At 37.5% G+C, this 20,819-nt stretch overlaps 5 protein-coding genes across 5 annotated transcripts; 3 read left to right on the top strand and 2 right to left on the bottom strand.

Moving 5' to 3' along the window:
- Window positions 1-5,589: 5,589 nt before the first annotated feature.
- CLUP02_10987 (uncharacterized protein) lies at window positions 5,590-9,335 on the top strand (the record flags this gene model as incomplete). Its single annotated transcript, XM_049289958.1, has 12 exons — window positions 5,590-5,707; window positions 5,760-5,854; window positions 6,000-6,111; window positions 6,144-6,166; window positions 6,229-6,375; window positions 6,428-6,492; window positions 6,562-6,637; window positions 6,886-8,431; window positions 8,482-8,809; window positions 8,883-9,005; window positions 9,075-9,170; window positions 9,230-9,335. 12 exons carry the CDS (start codon window positions 5,590-5,592, stop codon window positions 9,333-9,335), a joined length of 2,835 nt encoding a protein of 944 aa, XP_049147103.1.
- Window positions 9,336-9,663: 328 nt separating this feature from the next.
- CLUP02_10986 (uncharacterized protein) lies at window positions 9,664-10,551 on the bottom strand (the record flags this gene model as incomplete). The annotated part of the gene is made up of 2 exons (XM_049289957.1): window positions 9,664-10,193; window positions 10,278-10,551. 2 exons carry the CDS (start codon window positions 10,549-10,551, stop codon window positions 9,664-9,666), a joined length of 804 nt encoding a protein of 267 aa, XP_049147102.1.
- Window positions 10,552-13,920: 3,369 nt separating this feature from the next.
- CLUP02_10985 (uncharacterized protein) lies at window positions 13,921-14,575 on the top strand (the record flags this gene model as incomplete). Its single annotated transcript, XM_049289956.1, has 2 exons — window positions 13,921-14,025; window positions 14,090-14,575. 2 exons carry the CDS (start codon window positions 13,921-13,923, stop codon window positions 14,573-14,575), a joined length of 591 nt encoding a protein of 196 aa, XP_049147101.1.
- A 422-nt stretch (window positions 14,576-14,997) lies between these two features.
- CLUP02_10984 (succinate-CoA ligase) lies at window positions 14,998-16,263 on the bottom strand (the record flags this gene model as incomplete). The annotated part of the gene is made up of 4 exons (XM_049289955.1): window positions 14,998-15,332; window positions 15,392-15,947; window positions 16,011-16,027; window positions 16,104-16,263. The coding sequence occupies 4 exons, from the start codon at window positions 16,261-16,263 to the stop codon at window positions 14,998-15,000; spliced, it is 1,068 nt and encodes a 355-aa protein (XP_049147100.1).
- A 4,181-nt stretch (window positions 16,264-20,444) lies between these two features.
- On the top strand, window positions 20,445-20,600 carry CLUP02_10983 (uncharacterized protein; the record flags this gene model as incomplete). Its single annotated transcript, XM_049289954.1, has 1 exon — window positions 20,445-20,600. One exon carries the CDS (start codon window positions 20,445-20,447, stop codon window positions 20,598-20,600), a length of 156 nt encoding a protein of 51 aa, XP_049147099.1.
- Between the last annotated feature and the right edge of the window lie 219 nt (window positions 20,601-20,819).

Here is a 20,819-nt window from a genome sequence, read left to right as displayed (position 1 = left end):
ACCTCGTTATTAGTAATAAATTATTATATTAGGGCTTACTATCGTAGTTTTCTATAACGTCTTATTAGTAGTATTAGTACCCTTTTAGTAATTTCCTCTTCCTCGTTATTTATTAGTATTATTACGACGATTTTATTAAAGATAATTTCTTATACCTTTACTACGGGTTATATAGTTTCCCTTAGCTCTTCTTTTTTTTATAAGTTAGAAATTACTTTGTTAGGATCTATATAGTACGGTTTAATTATTATAATTAATATTTTAAATAGCTAGTTATAATCTTTTATAACTATATAAGAGCGCTCGTTAACGGAAATTAACTTATATAACCTAGCCTATTATTAAGTAATTTTATATTATACTCGTATATTTAAATTTAGTAATATATTTAAATTATCCCCTATATCGGGCCTATTATATATAATAATTACCTCGTTAACTTACTTTTTTATATTTACTTTACGTAGTACTTATATTACTTTTTTAATTACTTAGGCTCATTAGCTTATACTTAGTAATAGTAGCGAGGCTAAGGTCGTTCTTAAATATACTCTAAATACTAATAACGTTAAAATAAGTCCGTTAGGCCCTATAGTATTGTTATAGTATTTAAGTACTATCTAAAAGTATTTATTATTAATAAAATCCGGATTTTCCTTTTTAATAATTCTAAATACCCTTTTTAATTATTAATATACCCTTTTTACTTTTTTAATACTATAGTACGCTTTAATAAGTACGACTTTTAGTTATATATTATAAGCCGTTATATTATCCCTAAATTCTACTAACTTAAAGCTAGTAGTAGCGTCGGTTTTAATATTATTTAGTAATCCCTAGTATATATTAATCTAGCTTTTTTATAGGGCTACTTATACTATTTTTATTTATAAATCCTAAAAGAATTACCTTATTTAAAAAGATATAGCTATGTTAATTATATATAGTACTAGCCGACTATTTAAGTAGAAAATATCGACGACGATTTCTTAGTTAAAGTTAAGCTTATTATATAATTTAAACTTAAATTTATATAGGTTTTGCGTATTTATTTAGTATTAATAGTATACTTTTATTAACTACTTTAGTACCCCTATTTTAATATTATTATTACTTAATTATTTTAAGAGGTTATATAGCTTCGTAACTAACGGGTACCCGAATTTTTAGTATAATTTTTTAATCTTACTTTCCGTTAGGTAATTAATTAACTTCGTATTATTAATAAGCTTTATAAACGTATACCCCTATCGTTATTTAACTATTTCGAAGTGCTTATTATTAGAGATTTTATTTTTTGTATTATTGAATATAATACCTAGTTAATTTATATTTTTTAGATATAAGAGAAATAGAGTATTAATAAGTAAAATATAAAAAGTTATTATTCCGAAGTACGTCTCTATTTTTATTATACCTAGGGTAACGATTTCCTTACCTAGGCTAAAACTAATCTTCGTAATACTTATAGTTAACGTATTAAGCGTTATTAATACGATCTTTTATAGTACTTAGAACTACCCTTTTCTTTTAATTAACTATTATAATACCTTAGTATTTAAAATAATTTTATAAAAATCGTTTAGGCCGTACTTTTAATTTATATAGAATACTTATACGAGCTTAGTATTTAAGAGATTTAAGTAATATAAAAAGGACCCCTTTAGCTACCCTTAGATTTACTTAGTACTATATTCCTTTTTTTTAAATATTAAAAAAAATAGCGTCTTCTCTTTAATTATTAAAAAAATAGGCTTCGGCCCTATTAAATTCGCCTTTTCGGCCTCCTTTATATCCGTTATCTAAGGGACTTTCCCTTACTATTTATAAATAAAAGCCTATTTATTAAGAGCATCTACTACTTTCTATTTATTTAGCTTCGTATATTTTCTAAAGGCTAATGGGGTAAAAAAAGAGTAGTTAATATTATTAATTTTATTATAATCTAATTTGTTAATATAAGGGGTAAGATCTTTTTTATTTTCTAAATCTCTTATAAAGGGTATATATTTTAGGCCGCTACTTTAGCTACTATTACTAAGTTCCGTACCCTTAGATTTATTTTTATATATAATAAGGAATTAGTTAAACTAACGAGGGCTAGTTTTACTATTTATTACCCTTAACTTTTTATATTATTTATATAATTTAGTACGCTCTTTTTTAAAGTAGTTACTTAATTAATATTTATGCTTTTTATAAATATAATATTACCTCTTTTATTACCCTACTTATAAGTTAAATCTCTACCTATTTAACGAATCTAGGCCTCCTTATTAATAATTACCGTATCTAGCCTCTTTTCTTTTTTTATTATATATTTAATCGACTTAATATTATTAATAAGGGCCGTCGTACGCTTAGAAATAGGTTTAGTGCGGTATTTTTATTTTAATATTAAAGCTAGATCTTAGCCTTAAGTAAAGCGTCTCGTAGTCTTTGGGTACTTAGTATAAAGTTATTTTTACCTCTAATATACGCTAAACTATAATATAAAAATATCCGACTTTTTACTTATTTATCCCCTTATTTAGCTAGGTTTTTACTAGCTTATCGATTTAATTAATAAGCTTTTTAAAAATCTCTATTCGCAATTTACCCTCTATTATCCTAGTTATAAATATAAAAAAAATCGCTCGTAGCTTAAATAGGAGCTCTAGGTTCTTATTATAAGTCTTAAAATAGCTTCGGATTATATTAATTATACTAAAAAGTCGTTTCGATTAAAATTACGTACCGCTTTATAATAGTAATTAAAGGCTTTATTTATAAATATAATATTAATTACTAAATAATATTAGTATCCCCTAATTCCGACTTTTTCGTAGTAATTATAAAATATTATTAGGGTTTTTTATAAGACTTTATACTTCCCCCTAGAATATAATTTCTCTTTTAAGAAGATCTTTTTAAAATTTATAAATTATCTCGTATTTATTATTAGATTTTTAGTATTTATATACGATCCTTACGTTATTACGTATTATTAATAACTTTAGGTTATCTACCTCTTTTTTTATTAACTAATTAGTACCGAATTTCGTATTAATAACGGTAATAAATTATAAATTAAAATAAGTAGAATTATTAATTATCGTACTTCTAATACTATATTTTACCTCGGTATATCCTTTTATAACAATAGATTTTTATTAATAATTATAAGGAGGAAATTTAAGTCGTTTACCCTTTTTTTAAATTCGTTAAAGTAATTATACGCTCTATCGACCTATACTTAGTTTTATAATACGAATTCCTCTTTTATAATTATTATTATTAGTATTTTATATAGCTCTTATAATTTTAATTACGCTAATAATACCCCTCGCCCGTAAAGGAATTTATTAACTATTTTCGTAATTTTTAAGCTTATGCTCGCGAACTATTTATTTAACTAGTAGCTAAGGTCGTTTATAATTTTATAAAATAGGGGTTACCCCTATAGCCCCTTTTTTTTATAAACCTTAGTTAAATAAATTAATATTACGTTAATTTACTTACCGTTAGGCTAATCTACGATTTTATATATCTATATCCCTTAATAATTTAGGTTAATATTTACTTATTTATAAAGGATTAGGATTCTATTTAGGATTAGGTTTCGTCCTTTTCTTTTTTATCTTAACTTACTAAGGGTCGTGCTTTAGCTTATACTCGTATTAGTAATTACTAGCGTATTTAATTTTAATAAAAATATATCTAATCCGCGCGCTAATTATAATAAATCCGTACTTTTATTACTTAACAAATTTATTAAAGTTTAAGAAATTCTTATTTTCTCTTGCTATTTTATTACTACTCTCGTTTTTATTATTTTTAGTAATTATTATTACTTTTTTAGATCGCTAGTTATTATACTTATTAAGATCCTCTTTTTTATTTAGTATAAAAAGGTAAGTTTTAGTAGTTCTTTTTAATAATAATAGTGGTAAACGTTTATATTATTATAAAAAGATATAGTAATTAGTTTTAAAATCTTTATTAGTTATTAATTTCTATTATCCTATATATTTCTAGCCTCTTAAGCCTCGTACTATTTATAATTTCTAAATAGCTCCTTTTTTTAACTTATCTTTTTTAAAGTAGTATTTTATAAAAATAGTTAAAAATAAATACTAAGCGGCTCGTAAAAGAGCTATATAAGTTATTAAAAACTATATGAGCCGTTAAGTATAGTTAATAAAATTAAGCCCTCTTTTTTATAAAATCGTAAATTTTAAAAACTTATTAAAAATACTTATTTATTACTTATACGCAGTAGGGTTAAATACTTTAAAGATTTTATTTTTTATAGCCTCTCGGTACCTTATTTTATATTTTTTAAGTAGTTTTTTTCGTAGCTTAATAGTAATTAGGTAATTATTATTTATTAGTAATCTTTTTTATTATTTAGTTAATTTCTTAAAATTAATAATCTCGCGCCGGGAGCTAATATAAAAAAAAGCCCTTTAACGACCTTTTAAAAGATTCTTTTCTTTTCCTTTTAAATCCTCGTTTTTTTAACCTTTTCTTAGGCTAACAATAACTTTAATAAGAGGTCGTAGGACTATTTTAAAATAGCTACCTTTTTTTTAAGTTAATTGTTAAAATTTATAATATTCTTAATTTAATATTATTAAAACCTCTAAATCCCCTCCTCCCTTATTAAACTATCTCTTATATTTTATTTTTAAGTAATACTTAGGGAGTAGTTAAGAGAGCTATAAAGAGGTTATTTAAATTATAAGCTTAAGGTCGTATTTATAAAATCCTTATAATAATAGACTTTTTTATATATTATAAATCTCTTAGCTTAATAACTCTTATAAAGTTACCTTTGTTACTAAATAAAAATATTTATATTTAAAGATCCCTTTTTTTAATTATATAGTACTCTTTTATATTATATTATTAAGCTTGTTCGTTATACTAATTAATTAAGCGAGTAGTTATTATGTAAGTATTTCTTTTTACTAATTTAACTAGTTAATTTTTAATTACGGGCCGGCTATAGAAAAGTCGTTTAATAAAAAAGCTACTCGGGGCGATAGTAAAAGGCTAATTACTTAAGTAGTTCTATTAATTAACGTATTTTAACGTAATAAACGTCGACCTCTCGTAAATAATAAAGGGCTATAATTACTTAATTCTGTATAGTATTTAAAAATCGCCTCCTTTTTTATTTACTTTTATAAAGTTAATTAGTATAAATCTCTTATTTTATATAGTATTAAGAAGTTATTTCTTTTATATAATAAGATACTTTATTAATTTATAATAATAGAATTTAATTACTAATTAGTATTAGTATCCTTATTATAGGGTAGTTAGTTCGAACCGTAGTTAATAAAGAGATTAATTAAATTATATAAATATTTGCGTAGGTATAAGAAGGAGGTTCTAACTATAGATTAGGCTAGTTATAATAATCGTAAATAGGGCCCCTAATTAGCCCCTGCGTAGTCGGCCGTACGCTACGGTCGAATTAGACTTTTAATCTGATATCGAGTCTAAAGTGCCGTCTTCTAAGTTTTGGTCTTGTAATTGCTGATAGCAATCAGACAAGGTACTTTTCAAAGATGTTCCGGGTTTCCATGTTGCTATTGGATCATGAGATGTTTCTGTCATGGGGCTGATTTGAACCTTCGTCATCGATTCAAGAGATGCCGCAAGGGATATGGTGTCCAACACCCCTCGGTCTTGTTTTCCTGGTATCACAGATTTGAGGGTGAACACTTCCACCAGGTCCTCTACCGGTTTTTCTGCTGACAACCTCACAGACTTCATTATCGTCACAATTTTGTCGATTGTTCCACTTCCTAACGACAGCTGGTCTAGAGAACGCTTCGAGATAGCAATGGAATTTCTGACGCATGTTGCAAGTGTCAAGTATTGACCTGACTGGTAAACTTTGTCAGCCAAAGATGGCCAAAGTTGCCTGCATAGCTCGGTATCGTTCGAAACACCTTCGGTATTGCCCCTGATAGACATTGTAATAGACTTGTTGGCTCGCATTACAGATTCAGAAAGAGTTTGAGCTAGAGTTGAAGTCCTTGTCAAAGACGGAGTTCGATTGCGTCAGTTTTGACCGGGAGTTTGGCGATTGCGGCTGCGACATTACATATGCATTCTGTATCTAAATCACCAACTCCGAACATCACCAGATGTGCGTAAGATGCAAATTACTGTTGGTCCACGTGTCAAAGTATGGCTTTCTTTCATGTACATAACTGTGATGTGGTGGCGGAGATAATCAGGTCGTATGCGGCGCAGGCGCTAATTGGGCCCTTGATCGGCCGGCCCATGGGTCTTCATACGCAATTGATCATTGCACTGCCACCATTTTCGGCCAGGCCACAGGGAGCCTGCAGTCTGCCTTTGAGGCGAAGTGCGGCAGTGAATCCGCCGTTTAGTTACACAACCATGCACGTTGCTAAGTTTCACTTAGGACAAGATGAACGATGCGCGTCTTTGGAATCAGACAATAGCTCACAATTCCACGGCCCAAGACGCGTATCACTTCGCAACGATCGAATCTTCTCGATTTCAACAGAAAATTGATGTATTCTGATGTCTGACAAGAGTCTTCCTATCTGAAAGGCGAAAAAAGAGGATGACGAAATGGCCGATTCCCACGACCATATCCATGGTCCAGACAGTAAACAAGGGCGGATGGTGTCGGATTAGAAGTCCAATTCGACTGCGGCGTACGGCCGACTGCGCAGGGGCTAATTAGGGGCCCTATTTACGATTATCGTAGCTAGCCTAACCTACGGTTAGAACCTCCTTTTTATACCTACGCAGATATTTATATAGTTCAATTAATCTCTTTGTCAACTACGGTTCGAACTAACTACCCTGTAATAGGGATACTAACAGATGGACATAACCAAACGGGGTCTTCAGACACCCGCAGATACTATTTCGCCCCATTCAAGAACGAATGAGGATGTTTCGACTGATTCTTCGCAAGACGGCGAGAAAGATGAAGGTATTCGATCTACTTCGCAACCTCTGCAACTTGATGGTCTACTTCCGCCAACAGCGCAACCCACGCCACCTACATCGGCTTCAGTCGTCTATAACAGCTTGTTTGCAGATTCGAATAATTCCAAGGCGCCCCGACAGGATGCCTCACCAATCGAATTCAACAATTACGCGGTCACATTACCAGTGAGCTCTTCTAAGTTATGGCGATTCCCAGACACAACTTACCGGGTGGCTCGAGAGGACCAAATCCCTGTTCCATCCGAGGTTCTATCCTTATGGCCTGAGACAAAGACCGGCTTGCAGAATGATCTCAGATGCGTCGTCACGCAAATGGATCGAGAGCAGGCCAAGGAAAGGAATCGGGTTAAACGGACAGACATTTCAAGGAAAACAATATTTCCTCAGCTCTGGATGTCAGGAAAGCCAAATAAGACAGACTTGGTTACGATCTCCCCATGTATCTGGATACTTTGCGGTAGTAATTCCTGCTGCAAGAAGGTTCGCCGTCGAATGAAAGACCTAGAGCTACCTGAGCTTTTCACGCGACAACCAATTCAAATCCGCGAGAGAGCTCCTGAGCTTTTCGCCGCCAAAGCCATTGTACCTCTTCCTCAATTGCGATATGATGTAGAAAGGAACGCGGGGATCTCTCACCATGGTGGAACAATCCTATACCATATGGAAGCACCTACAGACGCGCACGGGGACCAGCCGGCGTGCGGCTTGCTTTGCTGCGTCACGTTCATTAAAAACGGAAAGATAGTAGACCAGCGTATCTCCAGAATAGGAGGGCTACTTACCGACGGCACCGAACACGCAAGGCGCCCAATTGCAATAACCACTTCTCATGGACTGTTGAATTCCCTATGGGCAGACAATGATGATAACGGCGACTCCGATTCCCAAGACAGAACGCGCTGCCTGGAGCTCCAAGGGAGCATTGAAGATAACGAATTGCTATGGGCGATTGAGACAGACAGCTGTTCTGAGTCCGAAAGCGAGTCCGGTAGCGAGTTGTTCTTGAACTCAGATGCGGATGCAAAAAACGATCCAACTTCGCCTTCCAAGGGCAAGGCTTCTATTACTCAAGACGCGGAAGAGTTGCTTGGAGGCAAGAACCATACGACTGTCCCCAAGTGGCACTGTTTCGAAGAAGTTATTGGAATCAGACTTTGCGGGGAACTTATTCAGGCACAAAATGACAGATCCTCACTTCCTCTCCCAGCCGACTATGCGCTATTGAGGTCGGATGTTCTATTGACTCTAAAAAATCTGTCATCATCGACCTCAAACATTGAGATTTCAACCTTGATGACAAACGACATGCTGCAGAGTGGCCCATTGTCTCTCATGCTAGGCTCGGGTGAGCCGATCAACGTTATTCTGTTGCCAGAAATAACGACAATGCCTTTCGCAGAGAAAGAATTGGTGGTTCGAAAGCTTCAACTACCAATACCCTTAGGTAATCAAAGGCTTTCTGGTACGATAAATACACGGCTAACGGTCTAGCAGCTCCTGGGACATCGGGTATATGGTTAGCAAAAGGTTCATCATTTTGTGGGATGATAGTCGCAGCCTTTCCAGGTCAGCCACTGGCCCTCATGGCCACTGCCGAGGACATCATCAATGATATTGGCCGTTCTTTCCCACTTCAAAAGAATACTGTCGAGTCGAACGAGTTGGGCTTGGGTAGCTCAGTCACTCAAGCAGTCGCCAAAGAGATGCGAGGAACTTACTCCGTCTACTCAAGATCTGGCGGAATGTCGGACGAAACATCTGGATCTCGAGAGACGTTGCCCGAGGACGGAAAATCCCTTCTAGAAGACCGGGTACACGTTGAGTCACAACAGGAAATAGGTTACGCCTATCTCACTCAATACTTCCTGGAAACATTTGTACTGACTGATTGACAGTGGCTGTGAAGTCTATGCATCGTTTGTTGGGAGGAAAAATACGAAATTTTCAGAAAAAGCAGACCACCACCATATGGGACTGTGTAAGTCAAATGGGCTTCACATCAAAAATGGAGCTTTTAGGTAACTGACAATTTTAGGATAACTGTTCATCCGGTCCGTGGAATCATATTATTGATACGCACTGTCCAGTGTGTTTCCACCAACGCTGCAGCCATTGCCCAACATCGAACGTCAACACCCCGGAATAATTCTCGATAGAGCTGAGTTCCACTTTACGGGGCATCAGTAAGACCGAGATACTCTGGTTATCTAAGAAAACAGGTCATGAAGAAATGTTGAGATAGGTGTTTGCAAGCCTCTTCAATCGAATTTTTGGCGTCATCTCAGACCAAGACCATATCCATTTTCATTTTGTTTTCACAGTCAACACTATTTGCTCCGCAATCTTGAGTATAGCAAGAAGTGCACTGGATTGAGCTAGTAAATACGTTCGCTAGATGCCATGTAGAAATTAGTCTTTTCGGGCCGAAAGTTTGGGACGAACTTTTTGAAGAGTTCGTGCGGGCTAGGAATAGCAACCGGAAGGAATACAACTCGTGTCGGTTGGTGGTTCATCCGCCACGCCTATCGGGTACTTCTTCTTACAAGTTACAGTTTGTTATAGCGAGTCAGCAAACAGTGATGTGAGTCGCTGGAATTGTTTGATGTGAGAAGAAATTCTGTTACGCCAAACGCCAAGCTAATCCCCTGTTCCAAATTCGTCTGGAAAAGTCATCCGTCAACTCAACAAATTCCCTCCCTTCTTCAAGCTCCAACCCTCCTTGACAAGCCAGAATGAAGCCATGGCCGGCGTTGTGAGAAGGGCGAGAAGTCCGCCAAGGATCCCTTTGAAGGCTTCCGGTGCCCACTTAGATTGGAAATACCAATCCCAATCATTCCCTGATCCCCGGGTTCCGATAACGGTCAAAATTCCGACCGAGGCTGGCCATAGCAGGAAGAATGAAACGACAAAAATCAAGCCGATTCGAATCAGGTGTTCAGCAAACACCGAGAGTCTGCTTTTGGTGTGTCTCGTGTCTTCTAGGTTAAGCATCATGAACCACCGCATGAATGGTTGCGAAGGTTCTTCAATGAAGCCTATTGGGCGGACGCTCCCATTCTTCATGTCACGGTTGGCGAGAAAAAGTTCGATGAACCACGTCATTGTCGTTTGGATGATCATGGTCACTACTGCATCTCCAGCTAGTGTGTTGGGCAACTGAAATAGGCGAATGGGATTGCGCGCGATGTTCTGAGTTGAGTACATGCCTGCATGGTTTGTGTCAATAAACTCTCATGTTCCTGCTTGGTTCGCCAAAAGCTTAAGCTCAGCAAAGTGTTGCGGGGCCTTACCGTAAGCGATAGCAAAATTTATGCCTCCAGAGAGAAATGCGGCTCCAATACCGTCGAGACCAAAGATGTAAAAGATCTGATGTCCACTGATGCTATCCGTTGGCTGCTTCTGGTGAGATCCGGAAGGCTCGACTTGAACGCCGGCCTCGATGTCGCTTTCATTCGAGACCCTCTCATTAGAGATTCTCTCATGGCTACTGCCGCCGGCATACGTTGAGGCTGTGTTCTCTTCGAACGACTTGTCCGTTATGCGTTCGTGTTTCCTGAATGGCATATTGTCTGAAAGTTTAGAATAGAGCCTATCTCATGGAAGGAAGGAAGTTGCAAATTGTCGAACCAGGACGCGTCTTTATTGCAAACTATGCTATCTGTCTTTGTTGTGAAGGAGGCAACTTGTTGTGGAAGAGGGTGTGAAGGGGGGGCAACGAGCAGGGGGTCTGGAAGGGTTTTTTCCCTTCCTTTAAAAGGGGGTCCTAGGTGACTCGTGAGGCTGCTTCATGATCGCCGAAAATTTCCGGAATGACCGGGGGAGGCTGTCGAATATTGGTCGCTTTGGCGTTTCGGCCAGTGGGCTTGTGAGGTGACACGGGTAAGAGAATCAAGCGAACTGGTAAAATTCACTAGCTTGACTAGCTCCTAGACAGAGTTGCACTGATGAAAAGGGTCCGTGATCTTCGCTATCCGTCTACGGATAGATGTGGATGTTTGTCAGCGCACAGACTAGATCGGGAGTGCCGGGGTAGACGGAGACTGGCAGATTCCCATCTCTGCGTCAGAGTTGCCATGCATGGCGGTAGGTGAGCGAATCAGGTGGCTTCTAGATTCTTGATTTCCCGTCGATTGCGTTCTCCTGCATGATCTTCCTGTCGAAAAGGTGTTCTTCCTTTAGGGAACAGACAATAGTTGATAAGTCGACCCACCCCCTTTTAGCTACCCCCCCCTTTTAGCCACCCCATTTCTCCATCCTAGCTACCGTATTAAAACCCTACCTACGATTTTCAAACTACTATAATAATTATAAAAATCGTCTAAATATAATTCTTTTTTATATACTTATTTATTAATATATAATAGTCTTATATACTAAAAATAAAGTTATTTAGGCTCTTAAGGCTATTAAAAAAGGTCTCTTAGTTAATCGGGCCTTAATTAAGTTCGGAGTTCTAAAGTTAACTCTTCGTAACTATAAGAGAGGCTACTAAACAAAGGTAATAATATTTATAAACCTCTAGAGGCTTCTTTTATAATAAGAAAACTAGCTAGCTTAATAAGTTTATATTTAATATAATCTAAGTATTATATTAACTTATAAATAGCTTATAGAATTTACTAAGCGAGTTTTAAAATCCTAGGGGGATATAAATCCTTTTAAAAAGAGATAAATAAACGCTTTCTTAAGGAGGAACTTATTAATTAAGGTTTAAAAAAGTCGTATTATTAATTTAAAGTATTTAAATAGGGCTATTATTAATATAATTAAATTATAGTTTAAATTATTTAATATACTAGAGATTAGTAATATTAAATAAGTTAATAAGTATAATATAAATAAGACTAGTATCCTAAAGGGTAAGGGATTTAATAGCTTAGTTTTAAATAAAATAAAGACTATAGTAATATAAAAAAAAGAGCCTAGTTCGCGTACTTAAGTATTTATAATTAAATATATCTTTATTAATAGTCGAGCTATTAAATTATTAGTTATATATAAAAGAAAGTCAGTATAATAATAATAGTTTTTATTTAAACTTAACCCTTATACTAGTTAGGAGTTTATAATAATAAATAATAACTAGACGATTAATAAGACTACCCTTAAGTAATTAAAAATAGTATTCTTATAATAAACTAAGACCCCCCCCCCCTTAGGGGGCTTAGTATACTTAATAAGCTTCGATTATTAGTTCTAAATAGTTATAAGAGTTGTATAATAATAGAATTTATATAAAAATACTGTAAAAATAACGTCTATTTATTATTCTTATTACTATATACTTCTTATATCCTTTAGCCGTTAAATATAGCTATTTTTAAACTTATTAAGTTTAAGTATAAAAAGGAGCTTAATAAGGAGGATATAGTAAATAATTCTATTATTATTAAAAAGCGGTACTTCTTAAGCTATTGTTAAAAAGCTCGTTTAGCTAGTTTAACGTTGTTAAATATACGAAGTAAGTAGAAAGTAACTAGACTATATTCCCTTAATATAGCTAGACTACTTACTAATCTAATAGTCCTACTTAACTTAGTTATATTAATTAAAAAGACTATAAATACTAAGTAAGTAATTAGTAATATTAAAAAAGCTATTAACTAGGTATTAGTAGCGTCTATTATTAATTAGTTAATACTTAAAAAGGTTAGCGAGCTCTGCGATTAGTTAAACTTATTTATAAAGCTTAGTTTAGATTATAATACTTAACGACTACTATTTAAAAAAATAAAAAAGGTATTTAATAAGTAAGCTTACTATTTAGTAATATTTTAGTACTATATTCGAGTTTTAAAAGCTAAAATTAATTAATTAAGACTACGGAAAAAGAAGAGTATATTAATAAACCTAAATACTAAGTTTGTAAATATTTAGGATATTTACAGAGCTTAAAAAGATTTTAATAACTATTTAATTAGTCCTAGTCGACTCGTAAGGGTCGAATTACTTAGGGAGAATAATAATTATATTATTATAATAATAAAAGATAGTTAATTAATTAAGTATAGTTAGTAGCGATGTTTTAATACTATATTTTAATAAGGTGGCTCAAAGGGGGGGGTGGCCAAAAGGGGGTGGGTCGACTTATGCAGAACGTATCCGAGCTTGGGTTCTAGCCAAACGTGGCTGTGCAATGTCAACGGCTTGCGCTGTTGTTTAGAGTTAATCATGCGAACCAGAGGAGGAGGTTGGAGATGAAAAGAGGAAGGGATTTCATGCCACGATAGTCCCAGTTCTCGCCAGGCGAGTGCGGTCTGCGACCGAAACTAGCCCGTGATCGACAGCTGGCAGCGCCGGATCTTTGGATGGGTTGCCCATGTAAGTCGGGGGCGGCCCCACAGACACCTTACTGATCGCCTCCGGAGCGGATGGGACCATCCCGGATGACACGGCTGGGAATAGGAACTACTCCCGCCTCCACCATTTGCTCAGTGCCAACAAAGTCTTGCTAACATGGATTTCCCCACGAACTAGTCTCCATAACTATCCCGCCCTCCAGGCGATCACACAGTGCATTGGGAGTAACACGATAGCACCGCCGGCGACCCAGAGGTCATAAAGCGCATCGACGGGTTACGTCTCATGTCTGAGGAGACACACTGGGTTTTACCCCTCCCTTAGAGAAAGAAAGACCCATCATTTATGGTGTTCCATGCAACAAGATCGAATGAAAAACCAAATGAAGCCTAGAACATGAGATCAATGACTCGGCATCCCTTGAAACATTGTTTTCCGTACATACATAAACGTGGCTGGCCATATCCGCTCGCGCCCTCCGGTACCCCGCCCCCAGCTTCCTCTTCGACGTGAGCAAGAGGCATTTTACGAGTGCCAGGCGCACAGAAAAGAAAGCCTGCAGTATTCATCGTCTGCGCAAGTTGGGCGAAGCAAATCCGTCTTCGCTTTTCCCTGCTTCTGAATACTGGCACAATGCTCAACGGCTACGAGTGCGACCCTGACGACAAGATGAGGCCCCCATCGATGGACATTGACGAGAAAAGCACCGCCTTTTCTCAAGCTCAGATCTCAACACCTGTATGACTCGGCAAACGCCAGTGCACCATCTGAGTACCCCAAACTGACTGCGATATCCGTCTAGCCGGCACCAACGAGGAGACACACAATCAACACCATGATGACTACTACGATCATTCCAGAACCCACACCGCCGGTCGCGGACGCTCAACGGCGATTCTCTTGGCTGCCGAGATCCGCCACACCATCCCTGCGTAGCCCCACATTCCGCCGTCGAACGGCGAGCCCGTTTGATGACGACGATTACTCATATGCTGAGAGCAACCCGTTTGGAGAAGACTTCAGAGAGCAAAATGAGCAGGCTGCGCGAGATTGGGATCGTGAGCATGGTCACGATCACGGAGAAAATCCCTTTGAGGACTGCGAGTACGAGCTGCCGCCTGCATCGGCGAAGAAGGATGGGACTTGGACCAAGTTCAAGAAGGCTATGAGTCCACGGCGCGCCATCAGTAAGTGGAAGTATCGCAAGGTCAAACATGAGAGCATGCGACCTGGGCCTGATGATCCAGACCACGGAGATGGCAGCCATCATCAGGGGCAAGTCTCTTGATTTTGACACAATTAGTCAGTCTCGAAAGGGAAGGAAGTCTGTCACACTACACTTGATACCACTCGGGGCGGGGATTGCGCTACAATGTTTTGCTTTCTTTCTTTGAGTCGTGGGGAAAACGGCGTTGCCTTCGAACAGAAGTGTTTTGATACCTAGTTGCCTTTGAGTTACCTGAAGCGAGTGATCAAAAGACAACCAGGCGCTGTCTAAGTGCGCTTAAAACAATCAAACCCAGTTGAATGTTCAAGTTATCTCGCAGAGAGGATTTTCTATCATCATTGGCGACCAATTACAATCAACTTTACATTCGAGACATGACATGATAGATCACACGAGACACCAGGGGCGAGTACTAAAACTTGTACGATAATTCAGGTCTATCGAATAATTGTTTTCATCGGTTTTCGAGCTTTAAGCTATAGCTACAGATTCAGGAGTCGTCTCATCTCATTACGCATGGCTCCTGGGTGCGGCACAACAATTGCACCCGCCTCCTCGAGTGCTTTTGCTTTAACATCGGCAGGCACATCTCTCGCTGAAAGAATAGCACCGGCATGACCCATCGTTTTTCCTTGCGGCGCCGTTCTCCCGGCGACCATTGCAATTATTGGTTTTGGGTTAGGCGTCAATTTTCTGTAATCTCTTATGGCCTCCGCTGCTCTAAGCTCAGCTTCGCCGCCAATCTCGCCAATGACGATGATTCCCCTGGTCTCTTCATGTTCAAAGAATAATTTGAGCCCATCCAGAAGTGTGGTACCTTACACAGCAGATCAGAGCATATCCAAGGGGTATGTGAGGTGGAGGTTTCTGGCTTACCTGGCATCATATCTCCGCCCATTCCAACAACGATACTCTGTCCAAGTCCAGCTTTGGTTGTGGCTCCTACAGCTTCGTAACTGAGCGTTCCGCTTTTGGAAACAATCCCAACAACGCCTTTTGTGTACTGCTTGTACGGCATGATGCCAATGCGGCATTGGTCGGGTGCGATAATCCCGGGGCAATTGGGTCCTACAAGTCGCGTTCTACTTTGTGTTCGGAGAATCTCTTGAACCCTAGCCATATCATGAAGGGGCACATGTTCAGCAACTGAAACGACGAGCGGAATTTCAGCCTCGATTGCTTCAATGATTGCCCCTGCTGCGAATTGGGCAGGAACGAAGACTGCGCTTGCGTGTGGCTTCACATCTTTTACGGCCTGTATATAATATTTCGTCAGCTGAATCGCATACCTCAGAGGATGTTGAGGATTTCGTACTTCATGTACTGTGTCAAACACTGGCAGGCCGAGATGATCCTGACCACCTTTCCCAGGGGAGACGCCCCCAACAATCTGCGTGCCATATTCTATTGTGTCTCGTGCATTTTTGGTGGCCTATCATCAGTCCATGTCAGCTCCATAGAAGTCACATTGACTTCGTCAATGTATGGTACGCACTGCTTTACCAGTAAATCCTACATAATAGTCGGTTAGCAAACCCAAAGAGTCTGAGAATAATTCGATGCATTGACGCATTATCACTTTTCTTACCTTGATATATCACTCTGGTATTCTGATCAATGCTTAAATTGGCAATCGTACTCTCGTATGCACCTCGATGCCCGGCCGTGAATGAGAATCCCCTGGCAAGTTTAGGAGCGCGAAGTTTCTGAGACAAGCACTTGAGTTGGGGAGATAATTTCGTGGCCATGTTGCCCTGCGACTCTCTCCACCGTGTCTCTCATGAAGCTAGAGAAACAATATTTCAATTGATACACGTACCTAAAGCAGAGAAGAGGAGGGTGAAAGTCAACATCAAAAGCAAGCAAGCAAGCATGGATGGGGCCTGGAATGGATCGGTTATGTAACTCCATATAACCGAATTGCAGGCGTAGTGATGTCATTGGCGCATTCAGATCCCCGCACTCGGCTATACCCAGAAATCAGTCTCGGCTACATGACTACCTGCACACTTCGAACATCTTCGGACAACATCTCATGAGAGCCCAAATCCTACTGGGGACATCTCGGGGGTACCTACCTAAGTATGAGAGGAAACGAGCGTGGCTTTATACTTGGCGACTCTTCGCGGCTAAATACATTCGCGCCCGGAAAGACTCGTTGCCCTTCGGCCGGCGGCTATGACAAACCTCCGCAGGAGAGCGCGCCAGGCATGTCAGGCTTGTAATGCGCGACGCGTCAAGTGTAATGTAACCGAGCAAAGACCTTGTCGCAATTGCACAACAGCCGACACGCCTTGTGAGCTCCGTGAGTCGAGACGGGGCAAGCATCCTCGCCCATCACGGCGAAACGCAAAGCCAGACAACCAAGGCGGGCTAGATCAGGCTGATTCCTCACCTTCTTTTATCGATACAAGTGTTCTTGATGAGTCAGTGGCGACTGGAAACGATGAGCACTTTGCCGCATCTCAAGCACTTGCCGATCTTGCAAGATATCGGGATGTAGAAGGCTTGGGCGATCAGACATGCATCACTGTCGGATTGGAAGTCCAATTCGACCGCGGCATACAGCCGACTGCGCAGGGGCCAATTAGGGGCCCTATTTACGATTATCGTAGCTAGCCCAACCTACGGTTAGAACCTCCTTTTTATACCTACGTAAATATCTAGATAGTTTAATTAATCTCTTTATTAACTACGGTTCGAACTAACTACCCTATAATAGGGATACTAACACTAATTAGTAATTAAATTCCACTATCGCAGATTAGTAAGGTATCTCGCTACGTAAAAGAGACGACCTCTTAATACCGTACGGGATAGGAGATTCGTACTAATTAACCTTATAGAAGTAAACGAAAAAGGGGGCGATTCTCGAATACCGTACGGAATTAAGTAATCGTAGCCCTTTACTACCCACGAGAAGTCGACGTTTACTATATTAAACTACGTTAATTAACGGAACCGCTTAAGTAACTAGTTTTTTATTATCGCCTTAAGTAGCCTTTTTATTAAATAACTTTTTTACGGCCGGCCCGCGATTAGAAATTAACTAGTTAAATTAGTAAAAAGAAATACTTACGTAGCGACTACCCGCCTAGTTAATTAGCGCGATAAGTAAGCTCGATAGTATAATATAAAAAAGCACCGCGCAATTAAAAAAAAGGATCTCTAAACGCAGATATTCTTAATTAGTATAATAAGAAGCGTATAGGAGTTATTAAGCTAAGAGATTTATAGTATACGGAAAAAGTCTACTATTACTAAGATCTTATAGGTACGACCTTAAGCCCGCGATCTAGACGACCTCCCCGTAGCTCCCTTAACTACCCCCCGAGTGTTACTTAGGAATATAATATAGGGGACGGTTTAACGAGGGAGGAGGGGATTTAGAGATTACGGAGAGTACGAGGCTTAGGAAGCTAGAAATATATAGAAAAGCGGAAATCGGTAACCGGTAAAGATCCTAAGACTAATTATTATATCGTCCTATGGTAATATAAACGTTTACTGCTATTATTAAAAAAAGGAACTACTAAAACCTACCCTTTTATACTAAATAAAAAGGAGGATCTTAATAGGTACGATAGCTAGCGATCTAAAAGGGTAGTAGTAATTACTAAAGAGAGTAAAAACGAGAGTAGTAGCGAGACGGTAAGAGAAAGCGGGAATCTCTTAGACCCTAATAAATTCGTTAGGTAGTAAAAGTACGGATTTGCTACGACCGGCGCGCGGATTAGATATATCCCCGTTAAGATTAAATACGTTAGTAACCGCTAATATGGGTATAAGCTAGGGTACGACCCTTAGTAAGTTAGGGTAAAAAAGGAGAGGGCAAAACCCGATCTTAAATAAAATCCCTATCCCTTATAAATAAGTAAATATTAACCCGGATTATTAGGGGACGTAAATATATAGAATCGCGGATTAGCCTAACGGTAAGTAAATTAATGTAGTATTAATCTATTTAACTAAGGTCTATAAAAAAAAGGGGCTATAGGGGTAACCCCTATTTTACGAGATTGCAAACGACCTTAGCTATTAGCTAAATAAATAGTTCGTAAGTATAAGCCTAGGAATCGTAAAAGCGGTTAATAGATTCCTTTATAAGCGAGGGGTACTACTAGCGTAATTATAATCGTAAAAACCTTACGAAATCTTAGTAGCGACGATTACGGAAGAGGAATTCGTAATATAGACCTAGGTATAAGTCGATAGGGCGTATAATCGCTTTAACAAATTTAAAAAAAGGGTAAACGACCTAGATTTCCTTTTTATAATTACTAACGGCAATCTATCGTCGTAAAAGGATATATAGAAGTAAAATATAGTATTAAAAATACGATAATTAATAATTCTGCTTATTTTGATTTATAGCTCGTCGCCGCTACTAATACGAAATTCGGTACTAATTGGTTAGTAAGAAAGGAAGTAAACTACCCGAAGTTATTAATAGTACGCAGCGACGTAGGGATCGCATATAAATACTAAAAATCTAGTAATAAATACGAAGTAGTTTATAAACTTTAAAAAGATCTTCTTAAAAAAGAAATTATACTCTGGGGGAAAGTATAAGGTCTTATAAAAAACCCTGACGATGTTTTACGATTACTATAAAAAAGTCGGAATTAGGGAATACTAGTACTATTTAGTAATTAATATCGTACTCGTAAGTAAAGCCTCTAATTATTATTACGAAGCGGTGCGTAATCTCGATCGAAACGACTTTTTTAGTATAATTAACGTAATCCGAAGCCGCTTCGAGACCTATAATAAGAACCTAGAGCTCTTATTTAAGCTACGAGCGATTTCTTTTATATTTATAGCTAGGATAATAGAGGGTAAATTGCGAATAGAAATCCTTAAAGAGCTTATTAATCGAATTAATAAGCTAGCGAAAACCTAGCTAAATAAGGGGATTAACGAGCGGAAAGTCGGATATCTCTATACTATAGTTTAGCGCGTTCTAAAAGCGAAAATAACTCTATACTAAGTACCCGAAGACTACGAGACGCTCTACTCGAGGCTAAGATCTAGCTTTAATATTAAAATAAGAATACCGCGCTAAACCTACCTCTAGGCGTACGACGGCCCTTATTAGTAATATTAAGTCAACCGAACGTATAATAAGAAAAAAAAAGAAGCTAGGTACGGTAATCGCTAGTAGGGAATCCTAGATTCGTTAAATAGGTAGAGATTTAACTCGCGAGTAGGGTAATAGAAAAAGTAGTGTTTTATTTATAAAAAGGATAGATATTAGTTAAGTAACTACTCCGAGGAAGAGCGTACTAAATCGTACGAATAATATAAAAAATCGAGGGTAATAAATAGCAAAACTAGCCCTTATCGATTTAATTAATTCCTCGTTATATATAAGGGCAAATCCGGGGGCACGGAACCTAGCGAAAGTAGCTAATTTAGTAGCCTAAAATACCTATACTTTATAAGAGATTTAGAAGATAAAGAAGATCTTACCCCCTATATTAACGAATTAGATTATAATAAAGTTAACGATATTAACTACTCTTTCTTCGCCCCGTTAGCCTTAGGAGAATATACGAGGCTAAACGAATAAAAGGTAGTAGAAACCCTTAATAAGTAGGCTTTTATTTATAGATAATAAGGGAAGGTCCTTTAAACGATAAATACGGAGGTAGGTAAAAGGACGAATTTAATAGCATAGAATTCTACTCTCTTAATATCTAAAGAAAAGAGATAGGGTACTAAGCAATTCTAGGGGTAGCTAGAGGGGTCCTTTTTATATTACTTAAATCACTCGAATACTAAGCTCGTATAAGCATTTTACGCGAACGAAAGGTACGGCCTAGATAATTTCTATAGGATTATCCTAGATACTAAAGTATCGTAATAGTTAATAAGAGGAAAAGGGCAATTCTAAGTGCTATAAAAAATCGCGTTAGTAATACTTAATATGTCGATAGCGGGTATTACGAGGATTAGCTTTAGCCTAGGTAAGGAAATCGTTACCCTAGGTATAGTAGAAATAGAGACGTACTTCGGAACGATAACTTTTTATATCCTACCCGTTAATACCCTATTTCTCTTATATTTAAAAAATATAGATTGACTAAGTATTATATTTAATAATATGAGGAATAGAATCTCTAGCTATAAGTACTTCGAAATAGTTGAACGACAATAGGGGTACGCGTTTATAAAGCTTACTAATAATACGAAGTCGATTAATTACTTAACGGAAAGTGAGCTTAGATAACTATACTAAAGATTAAGCTACCCGTTGGTCGCGAGGCTATATAACCTCCTAAAGTATTTAGGTAATAATAAT

This window comes from Colletotrichum lupini, chromosome 5 (genome assembly GCF_023278565.1).
Source record: "Colletotrichum lupini chromosome 5, complete sequence".
Taxonomy (NCBI): Eukaryota; Fungi; Ascomycota; class Sordariomycetes; order Glomerellales; family Glomerellaceae; genus Colletotrichum; species Colletotrichum lupini.
The sequence above is the reverse complement of the archived record's forward strand: the minus strand, read 5'-3'. Positions and strand labels throughout refer to the sequence as shown.